General features: G+C 38.9%; 1 protein-coding gene across 1 annotated transcript; it reads right to left on the bottom strand.

Annotated features, from left to right (window-relative positions):
• Window positions 1-958: 958 nt before the first annotated feature.
• On the bottom strand, window positions 959-21199 carry LOC144444958 (calcium-activated chloride channel regulator 1-like). Its single transcript, XM_078134508.1, has 11 exons — window positions 21023-21199; window positions 8993-9287; window positions 7754-8037; window positions 7007-7255; window positions 5747-5977; window positions 4820-5116; window positions 4150-4386; window positions 3267-3540; window positions 2517-2693; window positions 1920-2144; window positions 959-1446 (listed from the first exon to the last, which is right to left on the bottom strand). Exons 1-11 carry the CDS (start codon window positions 21197-21199, stop codon window positions 959-961), a joined length of 2934 nt encoding a protein of 977 aa, XP_077990634.1.
• Between the last annotated feature and the right edge of the window lie 1313 nt (window positions 21200-22512).

Genomic DNA, 22512 nt, shown 5'->3' with positions numbered 1-22512 from the left:
TTGAATTCATAGCATTCGGCGGCCATATTGAATCCTGAAATGACTAAATTTTGATATCATTTTGACGTCCACTTCAAGAATGTGTACGGTGACCCCAGCTTTTCATTGCTGTAAGAGTAGGTTGGAGTTCTCTTGAACAAAGTGACGGCAAATTAAACGTTTAAAGAGTTTGTTCCCGAGGCTCATTCTACGAGCAACATCGTGTTCAATAAGGAACTTGTAAGCCCACCATCTTGGATATTGCATTATGAGAAATATAGTATCACCCATTCAACAATCTGTAACGATGTTTGTGATCACAAATAATCTAACCTTGTCACCAGGAAAAACGACCTTTCCTTTTGTGTACATCAAAACAGGTACTGTAATCGTATGTTTTTCGGCCCTAGATTTATTTTAATTGAATACGCACAAATGTTTCTTTAGCAGAAATAAACCCTACTAACATATTTTACGAGCTGTCATATTTCTACATTCAGCTGTTGTGAAAGATATTAACAAAAGTTGCACTGAATACAATGGGTCAACTGGATGGGATATTTTCAGCTAGAGCCTACGTTCCCCTTGCACTCTCCGCCAAATTAAAGTTCGCCTGCCTCATCCTAAAATGCATTCCTCCTCTAAACGTTTCATTCGCCAAAACTTATGTTTACTGTTTAGTTCAACAACTACAAATAATCGACTACTAAACTACAAGTAGAAGTTGGTAAAGGACGCCGCCAGCGTTACGCCTGTGTGATGATAATCCTTTTTAGGATGTTGACACAGTATAGAAGTAAAAGCACAAAAAGTAGAATTGAATCTCATTGACAATGTGAAGAGCACTTAAACGATTATAAGCAAATTAACTTAGGATAATTTTTGTTTTATCCACAAAACATACTACATGAATACATCATTTATCTTTATTACATTTACAAGAATCATTGTCAGGATCCGATAACGTCCACCTGTACGGTTAGCGACGCGTTTTTGTCTTAGTAGATTTCTTTTGTTTTGGCTTTTCGTTTGGTTTGTTCTTTTCGACGTCATTGGTGGGTGAAGGTTCGACTTTGGCTTTCTTGTTTTTCTTCTGACTGTAGTACGCCACGTATACAGCTGCTCCTACAATGATAGCGCACGCAAGGATTACTCCCATACAGATGAGGAATATTTCCCATCCCGCTAGACCTTGCGATATCATCGGTACGATGGTATTCTGTGCGATGTTGGAGATGGCTCCCTCATTGCCTGCCTCGTCTACGGCACGAACAGCAAAGAAATATGCCATCCCAGTACCTTTGGTGGGTAGAGACACAATAAATGTCTCAATGGAACCAGCAGATAATGGGGCAGTCAAATTTCCTCTGACGAGATTCTTCTCAGTGATGATGATAGCATTCAATTTGTCAAAATTGTCCAAGACGTCGTCGAAGGATAAAGAATATCTTAAATCGTAATGGTTGGCTGTGGAAGGAAGAGGAGCCATATGTTATTTGCAATGAGGTTTCAATGAACAGCGATCTCTTGTGACAATTCATAAACTTTAGTAGTCTCTTAATGAATTATTGTTGATTTTTTTCTGTAGGGTCATTGTTAAGAAAAGTTTAATTGAAAGTATTTTTATTTATTAAAGTTTAAAACAATGCCCAAACAGTACTGAGACCATTTTAAGAGGTGTTTATCGGAATGGCATGCTTAGCGCCGCATACATGAGCGCTCTCCTAAGCCAGATTTGTATTTTAGAGTGGTCGCGCGTTGCAGAGTTGGTGTGCACGCTTTTTTCTGTTCCCCTAAACACAAAATTGGCCGCTAATATAACCCAAACTTCGATTCGTGTTTGTTCCTCTTTAACTATCCATCCAACTGTAAATTGACCTCTATCCATCCAACTATAAATTGATCTGTGTCAAAACTCAAGACATAAACCTGACATTTACCTGTGCCTTGATCGAGGTCATCACCTACTGCTGTCCATCGCAGAGTGATTGATTGCTGATTGTAGTCAGAAGCAGGGCTCCCTAAGTCAACAATTCTCGATGGTGGTATTAGGTCTGTACCTTCCGGGGGTATTTCGACGTTTTCATCGACCTGGAACGAGCCTCCTGAGGAAGACCGAAGAAAGTCACCAAGGGGAACGGGATCCACTTTTGTTGGAATGGCAGCTGTAAAAGAAGTTTGTCAATCAATTTATAACCGGCAATTTATAACCAGTTTACTTATATTAATCAAACAATCACCCAGTCAATGATTCAAACAATTAAAACAAGGAGCAGCAAACTTCCTAACTAACCACTCATCTATCTAGTAAAGTCACTAACCAATCAAGCAGTCAATCTGCGAATGACCTCAACTAGCAAAATCTGGGATACCAAATGCATAACAGCGGTCATTTTTTAAGATTGTTACAAACAAGCTTTGTGTTAGGGGGTCTAACCATAATCCTATCACTAACCCAATCCTAGCACTTATAATTACTCCCTAGCTTTCAGTAACTTCACCATGATTCTTGCTCAAAATGTGTTACTTCCACTTACAAGGATCTGTTGGCATAGCACCGCTTTGTCCTGTAGTTACGGTTGCCATCAAAGCCGTTCCATACTCGTCGTTAGCTGTCACCTGGACTCCGTAACGACAAGCAGTTCTACAGTTGACGTCGACGAAATTGACAAAGTATGCAGAGTATATACCATCATCTTTGGTAATGTCAGCACCTATAGTAGGCAAGAAAATGAAAAAATTAAAGTCACTATTTTCAAAATTCTTCGAAACTTGTCATATTTTAAAGACTGGAGATTGGAATGAAGTTACAATGTATAATTCCACCCATTTTTGTTTGTTTGTTTGTATGCATGGTTGGGCTGTACCATCTGTTGAAAGTTGGAGACGAGAACCAATTATTGAAAAAAAAATGTGGAGATCTGATTTAAGATCTGGATTTATCGACGACTATGAAGCTAGCACCGATCACCCGGTTCCCACCCTTGAGGGCGCTCTCAGCCTTGGCGGCCCGGGGATATGTGCTCTACCATGCACCATTCGAATCCAAAAAGTGTGACTGTTTTCTAACCCTCGACTACTTTCAGTGACGATTACATTGGTCATTGTCAAGTCCGGCCTTTGGGGTTCTCTAAATCTGACTAAATTTATATGTTAAAATAAATTATTAATTTCTGCGAACTAACATATGCTAATAAAACACGCATATCATTAAGGTATGTATGATATAAACTTCCTTCAAAAAGTATTCCACAAAGTCTTGAAGAGAAAAATCTAAATCGGTTTACCCATGCCGTTATCTAACAACGGTTGCTCATGAACAGAGTAATCGGGCAGTTCTATTAATGCAGTGACCGTTGCCTTGGTAACTTGAGTATACCCTTGACTGAGGTCAGCGTAGATCACGACAGATGGAGGTGAGTCCATAATGATGTCACTTGAAGCCATAGATGACAATCGTAACGGGTCGGTAGATTCACTGGCTGACTTGGACTCTATCTTGACTTCTACAGTTTGTGTTCTAGAATCGACATTTTCAATGGTGTATTTCCAAAGTCCTTCCTGGATGCATAAAATAACAGACAAGAGGTATAAATACGATAGTAAAACCCTATCTTTCTGCGGCTAATTACGATAGACATAAATCTATTGTTGTCGTTGGTACATGCTGGTACAAGCTGATCTAATTTCGTTCACAATAGGGTAGCATTTATCTATCTATCTATCTATCTACTATCTATCTATCTATCTATCTATCTATCTATCTATCTATCTATCTACCTACCTACCTACCTATCTATCTATCTATCTATTTATCTATATCTATCTATCTATCTATCTATTTATCTATATCTATCTATCTATCTATCTATCTGTCTATCTTTATATATATATATATATATATAAATATATATATATATATATATATATATATATATATATATATATATATATATATATATATATATATATATATATATATATAGTAACTTTGTATTGTCTGTGTTAAAGGTAAGTTAATTCCGTAATACAAATTCTGAATCATTAGATCGATTCGTTTAATCACATTCCAGAGAGCCAGAGAGAATAGTTTTACTGCTGGTGCTATGAAAAATGATACCTCTTAGCGGCGCTGTCACGAGGTACCGACGAAGGGAACAGGTACTATACCTGGGCTATTCCCGGAATTGTCACAGCGATGATATTTGTTTCATATTCCACGTTATATTCGTCTGATGACTTGTCAAATGTTGTACCATCTGGTGCTTCAACAACGACATCTACTGGTGTGTTACGGTCAAGATCCCAAAATATAAAGAATGCGGTATGTCTACCAATTGATGAATCTATCGTTATATCTGCTTCAAACACCTCATCTTCTTTTAAGTTCGTCTTATAGCTGGCAAGCTGAAAAAGAGAAACCAAAACTGCTTATCATCAGGAATAGGGTGTTGTTAACATTGTTGTTTGTTTGTTTGTTTTCTTGTTTGTTAATTTTCTTCTTGTTGTTTGTTTGTTTGTTTGTTTTGTTGTTTTTGTTTTTGTGGTGCTGGTGGTAGTAGTAGTGGGGAGGTGGTGGTGGTGGTGGTGGTGGTGGTGGTGGTCACAAAGACGACGATAATGATGATGATGATGATGATGATGATGATGATGATGATGATGATGATGATGATGGTGGTGGTGGTGGTGGTGGTGGTGGTGGTGGTGGTGGTGGTGGTGGTGGTGGTGGTGGTGGTGGTGGTGGTGGTGGTGGTGGTGGTGGTGGTGGTGGTGGTGGTGGAGGAGGAGGAGGAGGAGGAAGAGGTTGGAATTAGTAAGATATCCACAAACTTAAAATTACCTGTATTTGAATATCGGGTCTGTAAGAAAAACGGCTTAGGATGGTATCTGTGAACCCATCATGCATTGCAGTTGATACGTCACTTTCTGAATACCAATATGCTCTACCACCGGTTTGATCTGATAGTTCAGCTAAACCTTGGTCGGCTTCATCACTTTGAGCCATTGTATCTACAATTATACCACCATCTGATAAGTCATCAATTACGTCCTCTATAGACGGTTTCTCATTCTCCTCACCATCACTGACTAGAAATAGAATACCACCTGCTGCACTCTTTCCACCTTTCTCCAGTACCTTATAAAATAAACAAGAGTCATATTTGAGTTAGTTAGTTAGCTAGCTAGTTAGTTTGTTAGCTAGTGAGTTAGTTAGCCAGTTAGTAAGTTAGTTAGTTAGTTAGTTAGTTAGTTAGTTAGTTAGTTAGTTAGTTAGTTAGTTAGTTAGTTAGTTAGTTAGTTAGTTAGTTATCCATATGTCTGTCTGTCTGTCTGTCTGTCTGTCTGTCTGTCTGTCTGTCTGTCTGTCTGTCTGTCTGTCTGTCTGTCTGTCTGTCTGTCTGTCTGTCTGTCTCTTCATCCATTTATGTGTGTATCGATATCGCACTATCGTAATGCTCCACTCTCAAGGAACCTCATATTACGGAAAAGAATCTCGGTTTTAGCCAGAAGTTAGGGCAAAAGATTTAATCCTGTGGCATAAAGGTGTATAGAGGATATGTTGTTACCACTACGCTTACGTGTTATTCTCTCTACATTATTTCATTACCAATTACAACGAGAAATTGTCGATCTCGATTTTCCAAATCTGGGACGCCCTCGCCGGTGAGACTCCGAAGATGGCCTCAAATTTGATAACCGGACTATCAGTGTCGCGTCTGTTCTAAAATTGTGGTTTATAGAAGGAGTTAGCTAATGCCATACATACATCTACTCCTGTTTCAAGTCCACATCCAATGCAAGTACCACTTAGAGGTTTCTCCGGCAATTTAGCAATTAAGTTTTGTCTCGATTCTAGCGTATTCACTTGAACCAAATCTGACAAAATACTGGTATCTGCTTTACTTGCGAACTCCACTATACCAACCCATGAGTTGTCTGGGACGGTGTATGCGATGTAGATGGTAGATGCTTGGATGAGATGTTCAAATCGGTTGTTCTGTAGAGAAAAGGCAATCAATAACAATCAACTGTAATAACAACCCGCGAAAAAACACCGATGTGAATGCTTGCTTGTTGTAAGCAGGAATGAGACAATTTTCATACAAAGCATACAATGAAGTAATTAGTGTTGGTAACGTATCTAAGTATAAGTGCAACATAAGCCCGGATGCCTTAACTCTATTTACAGATCTAGATAGAACTCTACACATAGAGTCTGACGGTTACTGTTACAATATAAACTTCCACGTATCTAAACAAACTGATAAAAGTATTATATTGTGTGACCCTACATCAGAGACACCCACTCACTGTTTTTATATCAGTTGTATTATTTTTACCTAATTTTGTTCTTGCGTGAAGTCTTTCCTTGACTTCATTCAAGCAATCGCACTGGTGTTTCTGGTGTTCGCATATATTTTTCCTATACCGTGTGCACATACATACATATAAGTATGCACACACACGCGCACACTCACACACACACACACACACGCGCGCGCGTACGCACGCACGCGCATACACACACATACATACATACATACATACATACATACATACATACATACATACATACATACATACATACATACATACATACATACATACATACATACATACATACATACATACATACAAACATACATACATACATACATACATACATACATACATACATACATACATACATACATACATACATACATACATACATACATACATACATACATACATACATACATACATACATACATACATACATACGTGTTGTGCAAACGTTCATACATTTACACAAAGATGTGACAAATAAAATTACACACTCACAAACACAGATATATAAACACATGCATATGCAAAACATCATGACAAACCCACAGACCCTGCCTTATTAGAAGGCGTGCGATGCGTGTGATAACACAACTCTTCTTCATATGGCCAAATTGTATATCTCACTTGTTATTTCAAAGGATGTATGAATTTATTAACCATCCGGCAAAACTAGAATGTGTAAATTATAGCAACTGACCCTAGTCATGCTACCGGAAACATCGAGAACGAGGACAACTCTGATATCAACCTCTCGCACAACCTGAAATGTTGGCCTGGTGTTCTGCTCCCCACCTGGTGGGTTAGCTTCATCTGCGAAGTCATCATGTTGCAGCATCACATCCCAGGCACTCTGGTACGAACATCTCTTGTTTTGTTTGTTTGTCGCCAGGCGATTGTGTTTAGCTAAGGGATCTCCAGCACTGCTTGAATGACAGAAAGTCCGGACCTGTAAAGCAAAGAATTAGAATGGATCTTACGTATACTATGTCTGTCAATTTGAAAGAAGATTTCATTGGTGGAATTTGGGCGATTTAGAACTACTGTCATCTTGACTGTGTATGAGTAACATCTCGAATATTTTTTTTTTTGGGAAAAAAACCTGACATGTATTTACTCATACCTAATGCTTACTATTATCTGTTATTTCGCAAACACTAGAATGCTACAATGGTGGGTCGAAGCTCTGTCAGATCTATCTACACTGAAAGTCCGTCGTTGAGGGCGATATTTTACTTACCTCACACATATGATAGTAGGCCACGGGTAGACGTTGGTGTCAAACACCTATGAGGCCACAAACAAGGGCGACCGAAAAAGAATGTGATACAGCAATGTTTTTTTTCATTTACAGCATTTTTGTTGAAACGAATGCAATTGGTAAATGTGCATGACAATTATTAGTTGTCAAAAATAATATTATCGGTTTCATGACCTCTGAACTTACCGAATCTACATAATTTGCATACATGTAGGATCCAGTTCCAATGTTATTTTCTTTGTCAGGGAAAAACACACATCCGGGTCCTGGCATGACTCCAGATGATGGATTCGTGTTGCAGCTTTTGTAGCCGTCAGTGACGTCACGTGATTGCCCCCTGATTGATTTAGCGCATCTCGTTGGCTGTACATCGCCATTAATTTCGTAGTAGAAATGCTCATCTTCATCGATTGGGTACTCATCGAATAGTCCCCAACGTAAGTGACCCCACTCGTGAACAATCACTTTACCTGCATTCACGGACAAAAAGAAAGTTCAAGAAAAAAACGAGGAATGTGTAGCTGCATGCTAGCTGGTACTGGCATAGATGTAGAGGTTTCAAAAATATTGGTATTGTAAGTAAATGAATAAGCGATATCGTTTTACTTTGTCCAACGCGGATCTGTTTTCTTCTCTCTTTTTTTCAAGGGAGAGATACGAACTCGCAGACGATATCCAGTGGCAACCAAAGATCGTCAGCTGGTGCCTCATTTGCATATTTCATGTCATGAATTTGACCCCCCCCCCCACCCCTATCATGGTTTTTTCTTGGCGCTTCATTACTACGAGTCATTGTTTGAATAGCAGAATACATAAATTAGATATACATACATGTAACATTTCCTTGGTTTTATAACATCGGATTCCATAAGCGTTACGAATATATATATATATATATATATATATATATATATATATATATATATATATATATATATATATATATATATATATATATATATATATATATATATATATATATTGGGTTTGTTGGGTTTGTCCACAAGTGTCACGAGTGTCTTATATAACACCATTGTCACCAAAAGCACTTTGTGGAATGTATGGGGCCAGAGGATTTTTTAATCCGTCTTTTTTCCCCTTTTCTATTTTTTCTTCAGTATATGGAATTTTTTTTCTATTCCGAAATAAATAAATAATAATAATAATATATACCCAAAGCGTTATCCACAATGCTGTCTACAGCAATGACCGCAGACATCGCCGCATTTCAGCAATAAACTATAATGTTCACAGGTATACGGGTGTGGTGCCATCGTCATGCTATCCGTGCAATTCTCTCTTTTTTCTGAGGTCGCCATTTTTCAATTTATTTTTTTTTTGTCTGATACCGTAAATATAGGGGCAATCCGGTCATGAGAAGCATGGAATTTATAGGACCACCTCAATTAAGTATTGATTAATTACCTGCATCTCCCCACAGCTGTGTGCTATACTGTTCGTCTGTCACCCAACGTTCGGTTAAATGGATAAACTCTCCTTCTTCTCCACAGTCACGTATTTGTTGAGTATACGGGTTATCGCCATATTCAGGGTTGGGTTTGTCCACAATGACGTTTGCAATGTCAAATCGTTCAGTAGTAGCGTCTGCATCAGCTAAATCTCTACTCCAAGTATTTGGAATCAAGATTGTAATCTCTCGATAGAATGTTCGTAGTTCTGTGGCGCCGTACAGATCGTAAGACGCGTCAGTGAAAATTTCCTGAGGTAAAATATGCACAGATTTAGAATCTTGTGATAATAAAATGTAATATTCACGTTGTAATCATTTACAGTGGAAAACAGTTGAGTAGAAACAAATTGTCGTCTGCTTCCACAAAACTCTAAGTTATTAACCACTCTTTTCGTCACCTTGTCCTACCAACATTTCTACATTTTATTATTATTATTATTATTATTTTAATTTCTTAGAAAACGCACTACACATACGTCACAGTGCGATGTACAGAAACTCTAAAAAGAATATGCAAAATTTAAAAATACACATTGCAAGTGGTAGGGTAAAGAACACACAGTCCTGCGGTGAAATAAATGTACAGCAAACCAAAAAACGAATCACTGATAATACATATTAAAAAGATAGGTTTTCAAACCGCGTTTAAAAGACTCAACATTCCTTGCAGTACGAATCTCTACAGGTAACTTATTCCACAGTGATGGCGCGCAAACTGAAAAGGCTCTCTGGCCGTATGTCTTACTGAATGTACCGCGGGGTGGAATCAGACGTAACTTGTCTGCAGAGCGGAGATCTCTAGAAGGAACATACTGCTCTATCAGCTCTGTCAAATACACTGGTGCAAAGCCTCTGATTACTTTAAAAGTAATTAACATAACCTTGAACTTAATACGTGCTTCTACTGGCAGCCAATGTAAATCAACTAATACAGGTGTAATATGGTCAAATTTACGGGAACGACTAACTAAACGTGCTGCAGCGTTTTGAAGAGATTGCAAACGGTGAAGCTGATCTTTGTTAATTCCATACAAGAGACTATTACAATAATCTAACTGAGTTGTTACAAATGCGTGGATCAATGTCTCGGTAGTGTCCTGATCGAGAAGTTTACGGATCTTGCCAATTCTGTATAATGAGTAGTGGGCTTTTCTACAAACTTGGTTTATGTGATCGGACATAGCACCATTCCTATTTAAAATCATGCCAAGATTACGGACCGAGTTCGAAGGGATGATATCAATGTCACCGATCCTTAGGCTAGACAGTTCTGTTGCATCAGGTTTCAAGCTTGACGAGAAATGGACAACTTCCGTTTTGTCATCGTTCAGAATGAGTAGATTTGACTTCATCCAGCCACGTACATCGTCGATACATTCCTCGAGAGAGGTACGTACATCATCTGGTTGCCTACAAACAACATAGACTTCGGAGTCGTCGGCATACATCATACAATCCAGACCATGACCTTCGATGATATCCTCCAAAGGTGATGTATATAGTGTGAAAAGGATTGGCCCAAGTACCGATCCCTGTGGAACACCGTACTTCATTGTCGAACTGGCCGATGTTACATTGCCGACTTTGACACACTGATTGCGATCTGACAGATATGATCGGAACCAGGACAGAACGGTGCCAGTTATGCCGAATCTTGATTGCAGTCTGTTTAATAGAATGTCATGATCGATCGTATCGAACGCAGCCGACAAATCCAACATGATGAGAACGACGTCCATTTTATCGTTTAGGGCACGCATGATGTCATTATGCACCCGTAATAGGGCTGTTTCGGTGCTGTGATTAGGACGATATGCACTTTGGCGCTTTGCGAATAGATTAAACCTGGTAAGATGGCTATGTAGTTGTTGTGCAACAATTCTTTCAAGAACTTTTGAAAGAAATGGAAGATTTGACACTGGTCTATAACTCTTCAGCATATTCTTGTCAAGGTCCGGTTTTTTCAGGAGTGGCCGAATAATGGCGGATTTGAAGTGAGATGGGACAATGCCTGTCCTGAGCGAACAATTAAAAAAGTCAACCAAGAAAGGTGTGAGGGTGTTGACAGACTTCTTGATTTTATTGCAGATTAACTTAAAATTTAAAAAAATGAATTTAATATAAAGTGTAGCAATTGTACTTTAATTATTAACAATAGCATCTATATGCACATGTAAAAATAACAGTTGACTGTATTTCTCTGGGTATATGGAAACGAGTTCGTGATTGGCTGATACCCCTTGCCAACATTGCGGTGTTTTGCAAAAGCGGTACTATATATCTCAAGTTGTGCTAATTAATATAATTAAAAAAACTATGAGTATTTATATACGGGGATGCCGGGTATTATTGGTTTGTTTAAAGCCATGTTATGGAAACCCCGTAGAAGTCAGTGTTTAAGGCAAAACGTTGCCATGTTGTTTTTCGTCGTCGTCACAACAGAAAAAGAGCGACACGCCTTGTAAAAAACATCTATGTGTATGACCTGGTTCGGGGACCTTGTTAGTTTAAACCGTTCAGGTTACGTTATCTCGCAAAAAACTTCCAGCTCCACGCAACTGTGGAACTATAGTTATTGTTTTACTGAGAGTCCAAGGGGTCGGGGAAGCACCTCGCATAAAGGGTTACCATTTACCCACTACTAGTTAATACTTATCACATCATTACATGGTTTTACAACAATACGTTATGAATGGTATCACGAAATGTCATCATCATGTGACAGGTGATGGGTGATGGGTCAATAGTTTCTTTCTTGTTTGCTTTTTCTTTTCAATATTTGCCTATCATTTCTGTCAACATTTATTTATCTGTCTGTCTGTCTGTCTGTCTGTCTGTCTGTCTGTCTGTATGTATGTATGTATGTATGTATGTATGTATGTATGTATGTATGTATGTATGTATGTATGTATGTATGTATACTATGTATGTATGTATGTATGTGTGTCTGCTTGCCTGCCTGTCTGTCTGTCTGTCTGTCTGTCTGTCTGTCTGTCTGTCCGTCCGTCCGTCCGCCCGCCTGTCTATCTGTCTGTCTGTCTATCTGTACGTCCGTCCGCCCGTCCGCCCGCCTGTCTATCTGTCTGTCTGTCTATCTGTACGTCCGTCCGCCCGTCCGTCCGCCTGTCTGCCTGTCTGTCTGTCTGTCTGCCTGCCTGCCTGTCTGTCTGTCTGTCTGTCTGCCTGTCTGTCTGTCTGTCTGTGTGTGTATGTCTGTCTGCCTGCCTGTCTGTCTTCCTGTCTGTAGAGAGTTTGTCAGTCCAGATGTCTGCCTGTTTGTTTGTCTGTTTGTTTGTTTATTTCGATGTATCAGCTTATTAACCGGTCAGCCGTTTGTATTATTTTCTGTCCGACGTCTACTAGAACTACACACTCGATACACACGATGACCCTCTCTCATATTTCATGTGTTTATCTTCCACAGTATATTTACCTCTTTTTCTACTATTTATTTATTTTGGACGCACTTGTTTGCATAGGCCAAACAAATAAAAATTGTTTCTGGTCAGCCCGGACAGTTTGTCTAAAATGGTTCGACGACGCGATTTTTTTATTCCCAACAAACCTGTCACTCAGTCTACTATTTATGGCAGTTACTGTTCATTCTATAGAGCAAGTGTGTATGTGGGGCAGATGCCTTTTACTTGTTCATGTTTGGCTCTGCAGTTGTCTTCACTGAAGCAGGGAGGGTTATTTTTGTGTATCCCCATGGATCTGCAGACTGCATGGACTGGACAAACACAAAAAATGACTGACGCGGGGATATTTAAGTGATTGCTCGCTGACCAGAAACTATTCTCGTTTTATTTTTGCCTTATCCGCCTTCCATTTGGTATGTTCATATATATTATTGTTCGACAGTTGACGAGTTTGTCACTCTATTTGTCTTTCTTGTTGAACTATTTGGTAAATGGCCTGGTATGATGTATGTTCCTCTCTCTCTCTCTCTCTCTCTCTCTCTCTCTCTCTCTCTCTCTCTCTCTCTCTCTCTCTCTCTCTCTCTCTCTCTCTCTCTCTCTCTCTCTCTCTCTCTCTCTCTCTCTCTCTCTCTCTCTCTCTCTCTCTCTCTCTGACAATGTCATGTCTACCGGTCTGTCTAGTCTCTGTCTGTCTGTCTGTCTGTCTATGTTTGTCTGTCTATCTGTCTAATTCTGTTTCACACACTCTCTGTCTCTGTCTCAGTCTCTGTCTCCCTCTCTGTCACACACACACACACACACACACACACACACACACACACACACCTGGTCTGTGCAGTGCGAGGACGAAGTTGCTGGTCACTTTGTTTTACTGTGTCACAGTGTTTGAAATCACGAGACGATGTTTCTCTTTGTTTCTATGACGATTATAAAATCATTAACCTGCCCTTCTTATGTAAATCTGATCATGTACTGATAAAGTACATAAGTTATTCAAAGTGCGTGGAACGGGCCTTCCACTGTAAAACCGGCCTTACTGACGTCGTCATCATGGCCCAATGGAAAGACACGATTCTAATGACGTGAGGCATGAGTAGTAACAGCACGTACATGAAGTACGTGCTTGCACCCTTGGCACTCTTTACAAACACAAAACACTGTCATCAAGTTGTCATGGTAAATCAGCAAAGTATTATTACAGGGGAATTTACCGATTTTTTTGTATGATACTACACAATAAACTTGGTCCCCAATTGGTTTAATGGTCTCTGTTTTCAGAAAGTGTCCAACGCGTACGTGGCAGTGAATTTTTAGATAAAGTTAATCTTACTACGATATTCTATTTGTAGCAAACACATAGTCTGTTAATAGAATCCGAGGCATTTGCTACTGTCCAATGCCTGTCATCATTTTATCAAATGCGAAAAGTCTAGTTGAAGTACTTTTTAACTAACTAATTAAAGTTGGACAGGCACAGAGATGTATATTTGGAATTATGTGAGTGTTCAAACTTGACGAAATAGCATACATTCTTTCGTTATTTTACAAAGTTTTTTATCACCAACATAACACGAGAAAAATATATAATACATCACCACTAGCAGTACTCTAAACAACAAATGTACTCAGCTAGGTAAACAGACGTTACTTTTAAGAAGCTAACATTGAAAAGTTGACCAACGAAAATTCTGTCAAAATGAACACATTTTTAAAATGTTTCATTCCTAACGCTCAACAGTCTATTCAACCCAGTTTACTGTACATGCTTCCAATATTGAGATAAACTTTTAAACATTGCCCCCTTTAAGTCGCCAAATACATCCAGGGTAAATTAATATGTATATAACCACATGATAATTTCACATTGGTCTAATATGTATACCTCGTCGGAAACGGAACAATACAGCAATAGTGTTTGCATATAAGTTGAAAGTCGATCGATGAATATGGCGATTGATTTAAGGTAGTGTACATCAATCTGAACTATTTACAGACCAAAAAAAAAAGAAAAATTGTTGAATGTTAAATATTGTTTTTGTCACAACGACTCACCTCAAGCCGCTCATAAGTAAAGGATCTTCTGGAATACTTTCATGAATCGCTATCAACAATGTCTCATAACCATTGTCAATAAGCTGAATCGGATTCCGCCTGCCTTCAACATCTGATGCTGACCAAAGTGTCACGATTGTTAAAATGCAGAGAATGGTCAAAGTTTTAGAACTCATGATTCAAACTGGAATCCTACGTAAGTCAGAACAGCTTATCGAAGTCCGTGGAAGTTATAACTTTTTGACGATTGCGAAATGAACCGTGATGACAAAGCGCCTGTTAGCAGACCGACGACAATCATGCAAATAGAAGACCAACCACAGCACGGGTCCACTTGTCCTAACGACAGACTTTTATCAGTAGCTGCCAATAACATTGGTCTGTATTAGTACCTGGGTTGGTCGTCACAACATAGACAAAAAAAAAGATATAAATTATTCACTGGAGGAAACAAATGGCAAACGTCCAGACACACTGTCTAAAACCTGAATAAGACATATTGCAAGCCATGAGTTCTCATCATAAGCTTATAAAACTTTTTTTTTTATTTCTTTTGTTATTTTGACTATTAGTAAAATTTCAACATGTAGGATCGCAGACTTAAGGAAAAATATGTCCCCTTTCTTGTTGGATACTTGATATTCAGTAGAGATTTCGTAAAGATTACAACAAAAAAACCAGACTTATTTAAACCCAGCCGTTTGATAATTACCCCTAACTTCTACTTTCAGGTGCAATAAACGAAACTCGTCTTGCAAAAAGCTGTTCTTACGTAATTTTTCAGTCGGCGGGGCATTTTTTTTTCGATCGGATCGGTAGCTGGAGGGGAGCACACAAGGAAGAATTGAGGCGGGGAAGTCCTGATTTTGATAAATTGACATGGAAGGGGAAAACATGGAATTGTGGTGGGAGGGGTGCACATTGTGTACGTCAAAATGAATTGTTGGTACTATAGTGGATAGCACAAACGTTTTCCCGGTGGGGAGTGGGAAAAGCATTCTCTATATTGGGTGGGCAATAGGTTAGCGGACAAGTTGACACTCAAATAGGAGGGAGGGCAGATATCCTTCATCACCATTGGGAGGGCACATAAGAACAGCTAAACACCCTCTCCACAATTTTCGTTTGATGAGCGATTCTGTTAGGAACATCATTTTTGGTCTGAAACAATTACCCGTTGGCTGCACCTGAGTTTACAAAAGACATCCCTGTACTCCTGAATCCTAGAATCTTCCAAGCAAAAACTTTGAATTCGCTTGGTGTCAGATTGAAACGTGCCAAATAAAACCATGATCGACGTCATTTAAGTCTCAATGTTTCTCGAAGGTAGTGGTCATGTCTTATCATACGTCAATGTAAAACATCACAATTGCTACACCGTGTTTAACCCCAAGTTGCACGTTTGAAAAAAAAAATTCTTGTTGTTCGCTACGTCACGACAACGTGTGTCTACGTCATTTGTTGTGGGTTACTCGAAATATGTTATTATGTGAAGGCCAGTATCGCAATTTTGTCTATTTTTGTCTAAAAATCAAGTTTGCGAAGGTATGATTTGAAATTATCACTTTTCAGTATTTATTTCGTTTAGGTGGGGAAATACTCGTGACTGAAAGGTTTCGTCACTTCTCATGTTAGAGTCGACTACTTGAAATGAGACCCCTTATGTCACATAAAGAACAATAGTAGAGAACAATAACTGATGATAAATGATGGTCGATATCGAACTCTGTACTTTTTTGAACGGAAGAACTTGTCAAAAGAATAGGTGTGTCGAACATGGTGATGTTGGCAGGGAGTGCTGCTCCAGTGTGAGTAGTGGGGGTCAGCTCAAGAAATTAGTTCAAAACGATCGATACAAACTAACGTTGTTTTGACGTTTCCACGGCAAACATGATCGAGGGTACATCAATGTGACATCAATGTACGCCCCACCCATCACCCTACTACAGCAGAGGACATTTATAGAGTGCCATTTCGGTAATCGAGGGATCATCGAGAGGTCACCTTGAGCTTATTTTGATTGCAGGTGTACGTCTACCGTTCCATTACGTCTCCTTGGTTACCGTGCTTCATTTCTTCATGAATTTACCATTGTAAGTAATCACTAGCTATATTTACAGTTCCTATTGTGTCATAATAGTAGAACCATTTAGTATAATATGTTTATTCGGGTAAACCTTCATGGAAATGCATGTATGTATGCAGACTACTGACAAAGTTATCAATTTATCCATAACCAACAGCAAGCATTTTAATGGCGTGGAGACACTAAAAATAACACGAAAATATATATATATATATATATATATATATATATATATATATATATATATATATATATATATATATATATATATATATATATATATATATATATATATACACCCAAAGTTTAAGAGATTCGTCGTTTGTGTTATCCACAATGCTGTCTACAGCAATGACCGCAGACATCGCCGCATTTCAGCAATAAACTATAATGTTCACAGGTATACGGGTGTGGTGCCATCGTCATGCTATCCGTGCAATTCTCTCTTTTTTCTGAGGTCGCCATTTTTCGTTTTATTTTTTGTCTGATACCGTAAATATAGGGGCAATCGGGTCATGAGAAGCATGGAATTTATAGGACCACCTCAATTAATTATTGATTAATTACCTGCTTCTCCCCACAGCTGTGTACTATGCTGTTCGTCTGTCACCCAACGTTCGGTTAAATGGATAAACTCTCCTTCTTCTCCACAGTTACGTATTTGTTGAGTATACGGGTTATCGCCATATTCAGGGTTGGGTTTGTCCACAATGACGTTTGCAATGTCAAATCGTTCAGTAGTAGCGTCTGCATCAGCTAAATCTCTACTCCAAGTGTTTGGAATCAAGATTGTGATCTCTCGATAGAATGTTCGTAGTTCGGTGGCGCCGTACAAATCGTAAGACGCGTCAGTGAAAATTTCCTGAGGTAAAATATGCACAGATTTAGAATCTTGTGATAATAAAATGTAATATTCACGTTGTAATCATTTACAGTGGAAAACAGTTGAGTAGAAACAAATTGTCGTCTGCTTCCACAAAACTCTAAGTTATTAACCACTCTTTTCGTCACCTTGTCCTACCAACATTTCTACATTTTATTGCAGATTAACTTAAAATTTAAAAAAATGAATTTAATATAAAGTGTAGCAATTGTACTTTAATTATTAACAATAGCATCTATATGCACATGTAAAAATAACAGTTGACTGTATTTCTCTGGGTATATGGAAACGAGTTCGTGATTGGCTGATACCCCTTGCCAACATTGCGGTGTTTTGCAAAAGCGGTACTATATATCTCAAGTTGTGCTAATTAATATAATTAAAAAAACTATGGGTATTTATATACGGGGATGCCGGGTATTATTGGTTTGTTTAAAGCCATGTTATGGAAACCCCGTAGAAGTGTTTTAAGGCAAAACGTTGCCATGTTGTTTTTCGTCGTCACAACAGAAAAAGAGTGACACGCCTTGTAAAAAACATCTATGTGTATGACCTGGTTCGGGGACCTTGTTAGTTTAAACCGTTCAGGTTACGTTATCTCGCAAAACACTTCCAGCTCCACGCAACTGTGGAACTATAGTTATTGTTTTACTGAGAGTCCAAGGGGTCGGGGAAGCACCTCGCATAAAGGGTTACCATTTACCCACTACTAGTTAATACTTATCACATCATTACATGGTTTTACAACAATACGTTATGAATGGTATCACGAAATGTCATCATCATTTGACAGGTGATGGGTGATGGGTCAATAGTTTCTTTCTTGTTTGCTTTTTCTTTTCAATATTTGCCTATCATTTCTGTCAACATTTATTTATCTGTCTGTCTGTCTGTCTGTCTGTCTGTCTGTCTGTCTGTATGTATGTATGTATGTATGTATGTATGTATGTATGTATGTATGTATGTATGTATACTATGTATGTATGTATGTATGTGTGTCTGCTTGCCTGCCTGTCTGTCTGTCTGTCTGTCTGTCTGTCTGTCTGTCTGTCTGTCTGTCCGTCCGTCCGCCCGCCTGTCTATCTGTCTGTCTGTCTATCTGTACGTCCGTCCGCCCGTCCGTCCGCCTGCCTGCCTGTCTGTCTGTCTGTCTGTCTGTCTGCCTGCCTGTCTGTCTGTCTGTCTGTCTGCCTGTCTGTCTGTCTGCCTGTCTGTGTGTGTATGTCTGTCTGCCTGCCTGTCTGTCTTCCTGTCTGTAGAGAGTTTGTCAGTCCAGATGTCTGCCTGTTTGTTTGTTTGTCTGTTTGTTTATTTCGATGTATCAGCTTATTAACCGGTCAGCCGTTTGTATTTTTGTCTGTCCGACGTCTACTAGAACTACACACTCGATACACACGATGACCCTCTCTCATATTTCATGTGTTTATCTTCCACAGTATATTTACCTCTTTTTCTACTATTTATTTATTTTGGACGCACTTGTTTGCATAGGCCAAACAAATAAAAAATGTTTCTGGTCAGCCGGGACAGTTTGTCTAAAATGGTTCGACGACGCGATTTTTTTATTCTCAACAAACCTGTCACTCAGTCTACTATTTATGGCAGTTACTGTTCATTCTATAGAGCAAGTGTGTATGTGGGGCAGATGCCTTTTACTTGTTCATGTTTGGCTCTGCAGTTGTCTTCACTGAAGCAGGGAGGGTTATTTTTGTGTATCCCCATGGATCTGCAGACTGCATGGACTGGACAAACACAAGAAAAAACTGACGAGGGGATATTTAAGTGATTGCTCGCTGACCAGAAACTATTCTCGTTTTATTTTTGCCTTATCCGCCTTCCATTTGGTATGTTCATATATATTATTGTTCGACAGTTGACGAGTTTGTCACTCTATTTGTCTTTCTTGTTGAACTATTTGGTAAATGGCCTGGTATGATGTATGTTCCTCTCTCTCTCTCTCTCTCTCTCTCTCTCTCTCTCTCTCTCTCTCTCTCTCTCTCTCTCTCTCTCTCTCTCTCTCTCTCTCTCTCTCTCTCTCTCTCTCTCTCTCTCTCTCTCTCTCTCTCTCTCTCTCTCTCTCTCTCTCTCTCTCTCTCTCTCTCTCTCTCTCTCTCTGACAATGTCATGTCTACCGGTCTGTCTAGTCTCTGTCTGTCTGTCTGTCTGTCTGTCTGTCTGAATATGTTTGTCTGTCTATCTGTCTAATTCTGTTTCACACACTCTCTGTCTCTGTCTCAGTCTCTGTCTCCCTCTCTGTCACACACACACACACACACACACACACACACACACACACACACACACACACACCTGGTCTGTGCAGTGCGAGGACGAAGTTGCTGGTCACTTTGTTTTACTGTGTCACAGTGTTTGAAATCACGAGACGATGTTTCTCTTTGTTTCTATGACGATTATAAAATCATTAACCTGCCCTTCTTATGTAAATCTGATCATGTACTGATAAAGTACATAAGTTATTCAAAGTGCGTGGAACGGGCCTTCCACTGTAAAACCGGCCTTACTGACGTCGTCATCATGGCCCAATGGAAAGACACGATTCTAATGACGTGAGGCATGAGTAGTAACAGCACGTACATGAAGTACGTGCTTGCACCCTTGGCACTCTTTACAAACACAAAACACTGTCATCAAGTTGTCATGGTAAATCAGCAAAGTATTATTACAGGGGAATTTACCGATTTTTTTGTATGATACTACACAATAAACTTGGTCCCCAATTGGTTTAATGGTCTCTGTTTTCAGAAAGTGTCCAACGCGTACGTGGCAGTGAATTTTTAGATAAAGTTAATCTTACTACGATATTCTATTTGTAGCAAACACATAGTCTGTTAATAGAATCTGAGGCATTTGCTACTGTCCAATGCCTGTCATCATTTTATCAAATGCGAAAAGTCTAGTTGAAGTACTTTTTAACTAACTAATTAAAGTTGGACAGGCACAGAGATGTATATTTGGAATTATGTGAGTGTTCAAACTTGACGAAATAGCATACATTCTTTCGTTATTTTACAAAGTTTTTTTTATCACCAACATAACACGAGAAAAATATATAATACGTCACCACTAGCAGTACTCTAAACAACAAATGTACTCAGCTAGGTAAACAGACGTTACTTTTAAGAAGCTAACATTGAAAAGTTGACCAACGAAAATTCTGTCAAAATGAACACATTTTTAAAATGTTTCATTCCTAACGCTCAGAGCAGTCTATTCAACCCAGTTTACTGTACATGCTTCCAATATTGAGATAAACTTTTAAACATTGCCCCCTTTAAGTCGCCAAATACATCCAGGGTAAATTAATATGTATATAACCACATGATCATTTCACATTGGTCTAATATGTATACCTCGTCGGAAACGGAACAATACAGCAATAGTGTTTGCATATAAGTTGAAAGTCGATCGATGAATATGGCGATTGATTTAAGGTAGGTGTACATCAATCTGAACTATTTACAGACCAAAAGAAGAAAAGAAAAATTGTTGAATGTTAAATATTGTTTTTGTCACAACGACTCACCTCAAGCCGCTCAATAAGTAAAGGATCTTCTGGGATACTTTCATGAATCGCTATCAACAATGTCTCATAACCATTGTCAATAAGCTGAATCGGATTCCGCCTGCCATCAACATCAGATGCTGACCAAAGTGTCACGATTGTTAAAATGCAGAGAATGGTCAAAGTTTTAGAACTCATGATTCAAACTCGAATCCTACGTAAGTCAGAACAGCTTATCGAAGTCCGTGGAAGTTTATAACTTTTTGACGATTGCAAAATGAACCGTGATGACAAAGCGCCTGTTAGCAGACCGACGACAATCATGCAACTAGAAGACCAACCACGGCACGGGTCCACTTGTCCTAACGACAGACTTTTATCAGTAGCTGCCAATAACATTGGTCTGTATTAGTACCTGGGTTGGTCGTCACAACATAGACAAAAAAAGATATAAATTATTCACTGGAGGAAACAAATGGCAAACGTCCAGACACACTGTCTAAAACCTGAATAAGACATATTGCAAGCCATGAGTACTCATCATAAGCTTATAAAACTTTTTTTTTATTTCTTTTGTTATTTTGACTATTAGTAAAATTTCAACATGTAGGATCGCAGACTTAAGGAAAAATATGTCCCCTTTCTTGTTGGATACTTGATATTCAGTAGAGATTTCGTAAAGATTACAACAAAAAAACCAGACTTATTTAAACCCAGCCGTTTGATAATTACCCCTAACTTCTACTTTCAGGTGCAATAAACTCGTCTTGCAAAAAGCTGTTCTTACGTAATTTTTCAGTCGGCGGGGCATTTTTTTTTCGATCGGATCGGTAGCTGGAGGGGAGCACACAAGGAAGAATTGAGGCGGGGAAGTCCTGATTTTGATAAATTGACATGGAAGGGGAAAACATGGAATTGTGGTGGGAGGGGTGCACATTGTGTACGTCAAAATGAATTGTTGGTACTATAGTGGATAGCACAAACGTTTTCCCGGTGGGGAGTGGGAAAAGCATTCTCTATATTGGGTGGGCAATAGGTTAGCGGACAAGTTGACACTCAAATAGGAGGGAGGGCAGATATCCTTCATCACCATTGGGAGGGCACATAAGAACAGCTAAACACCCTCTCCACAATTTTCGTTTGATGAGCGATTCTGTTAGGAACATCATTTTTGGTCTGAAACAATTACCCGTTGGCTGCACCTGAGTTTACAAAAGACATCCCTGTACTCCTGAATCCTAGAATCTTCCAAGCAAAAAACTTTGAATTCGCTTAGTGCCAGATTGAATAGTGCTAAATAAAACCATGATCGACGTCATTTAAGTCTCAATGTTTCTCGGAGGTAGTGGTTATGTCTTATCATACGTCAATGTAAAACATCACAATTGCTACATCGTGTTTAACCCCAAATTGCACGTTTGAAAAAAAAAAACTTGTTGTTCGCTACGTCACGACAACGTGTGTCTACGTCATTTGTTGTGGGGTACTTGAAATATGTTATATGTGAAGGC

The sequence above is a fragment of the Glandiceps talaboti genome, chromosome 13, assembly GCF_964340395.1.
Source record: "Glandiceps talaboti chromosome 13, keGlaTala1.1, whole genome shotgun sequence".
Taxonomy (NCBI): domain Eukaryota; kingdom Metazoa; phylum Hemichordata; class Enteropneusta; family Spengelidae; genus Glandiceps; species Glandiceps talaboti.
The sequence above is the reverse complement of the archived record's forward strand: the minus strand, read 5'-3'. Positions and strand labels throughout refer to the sequence as shown.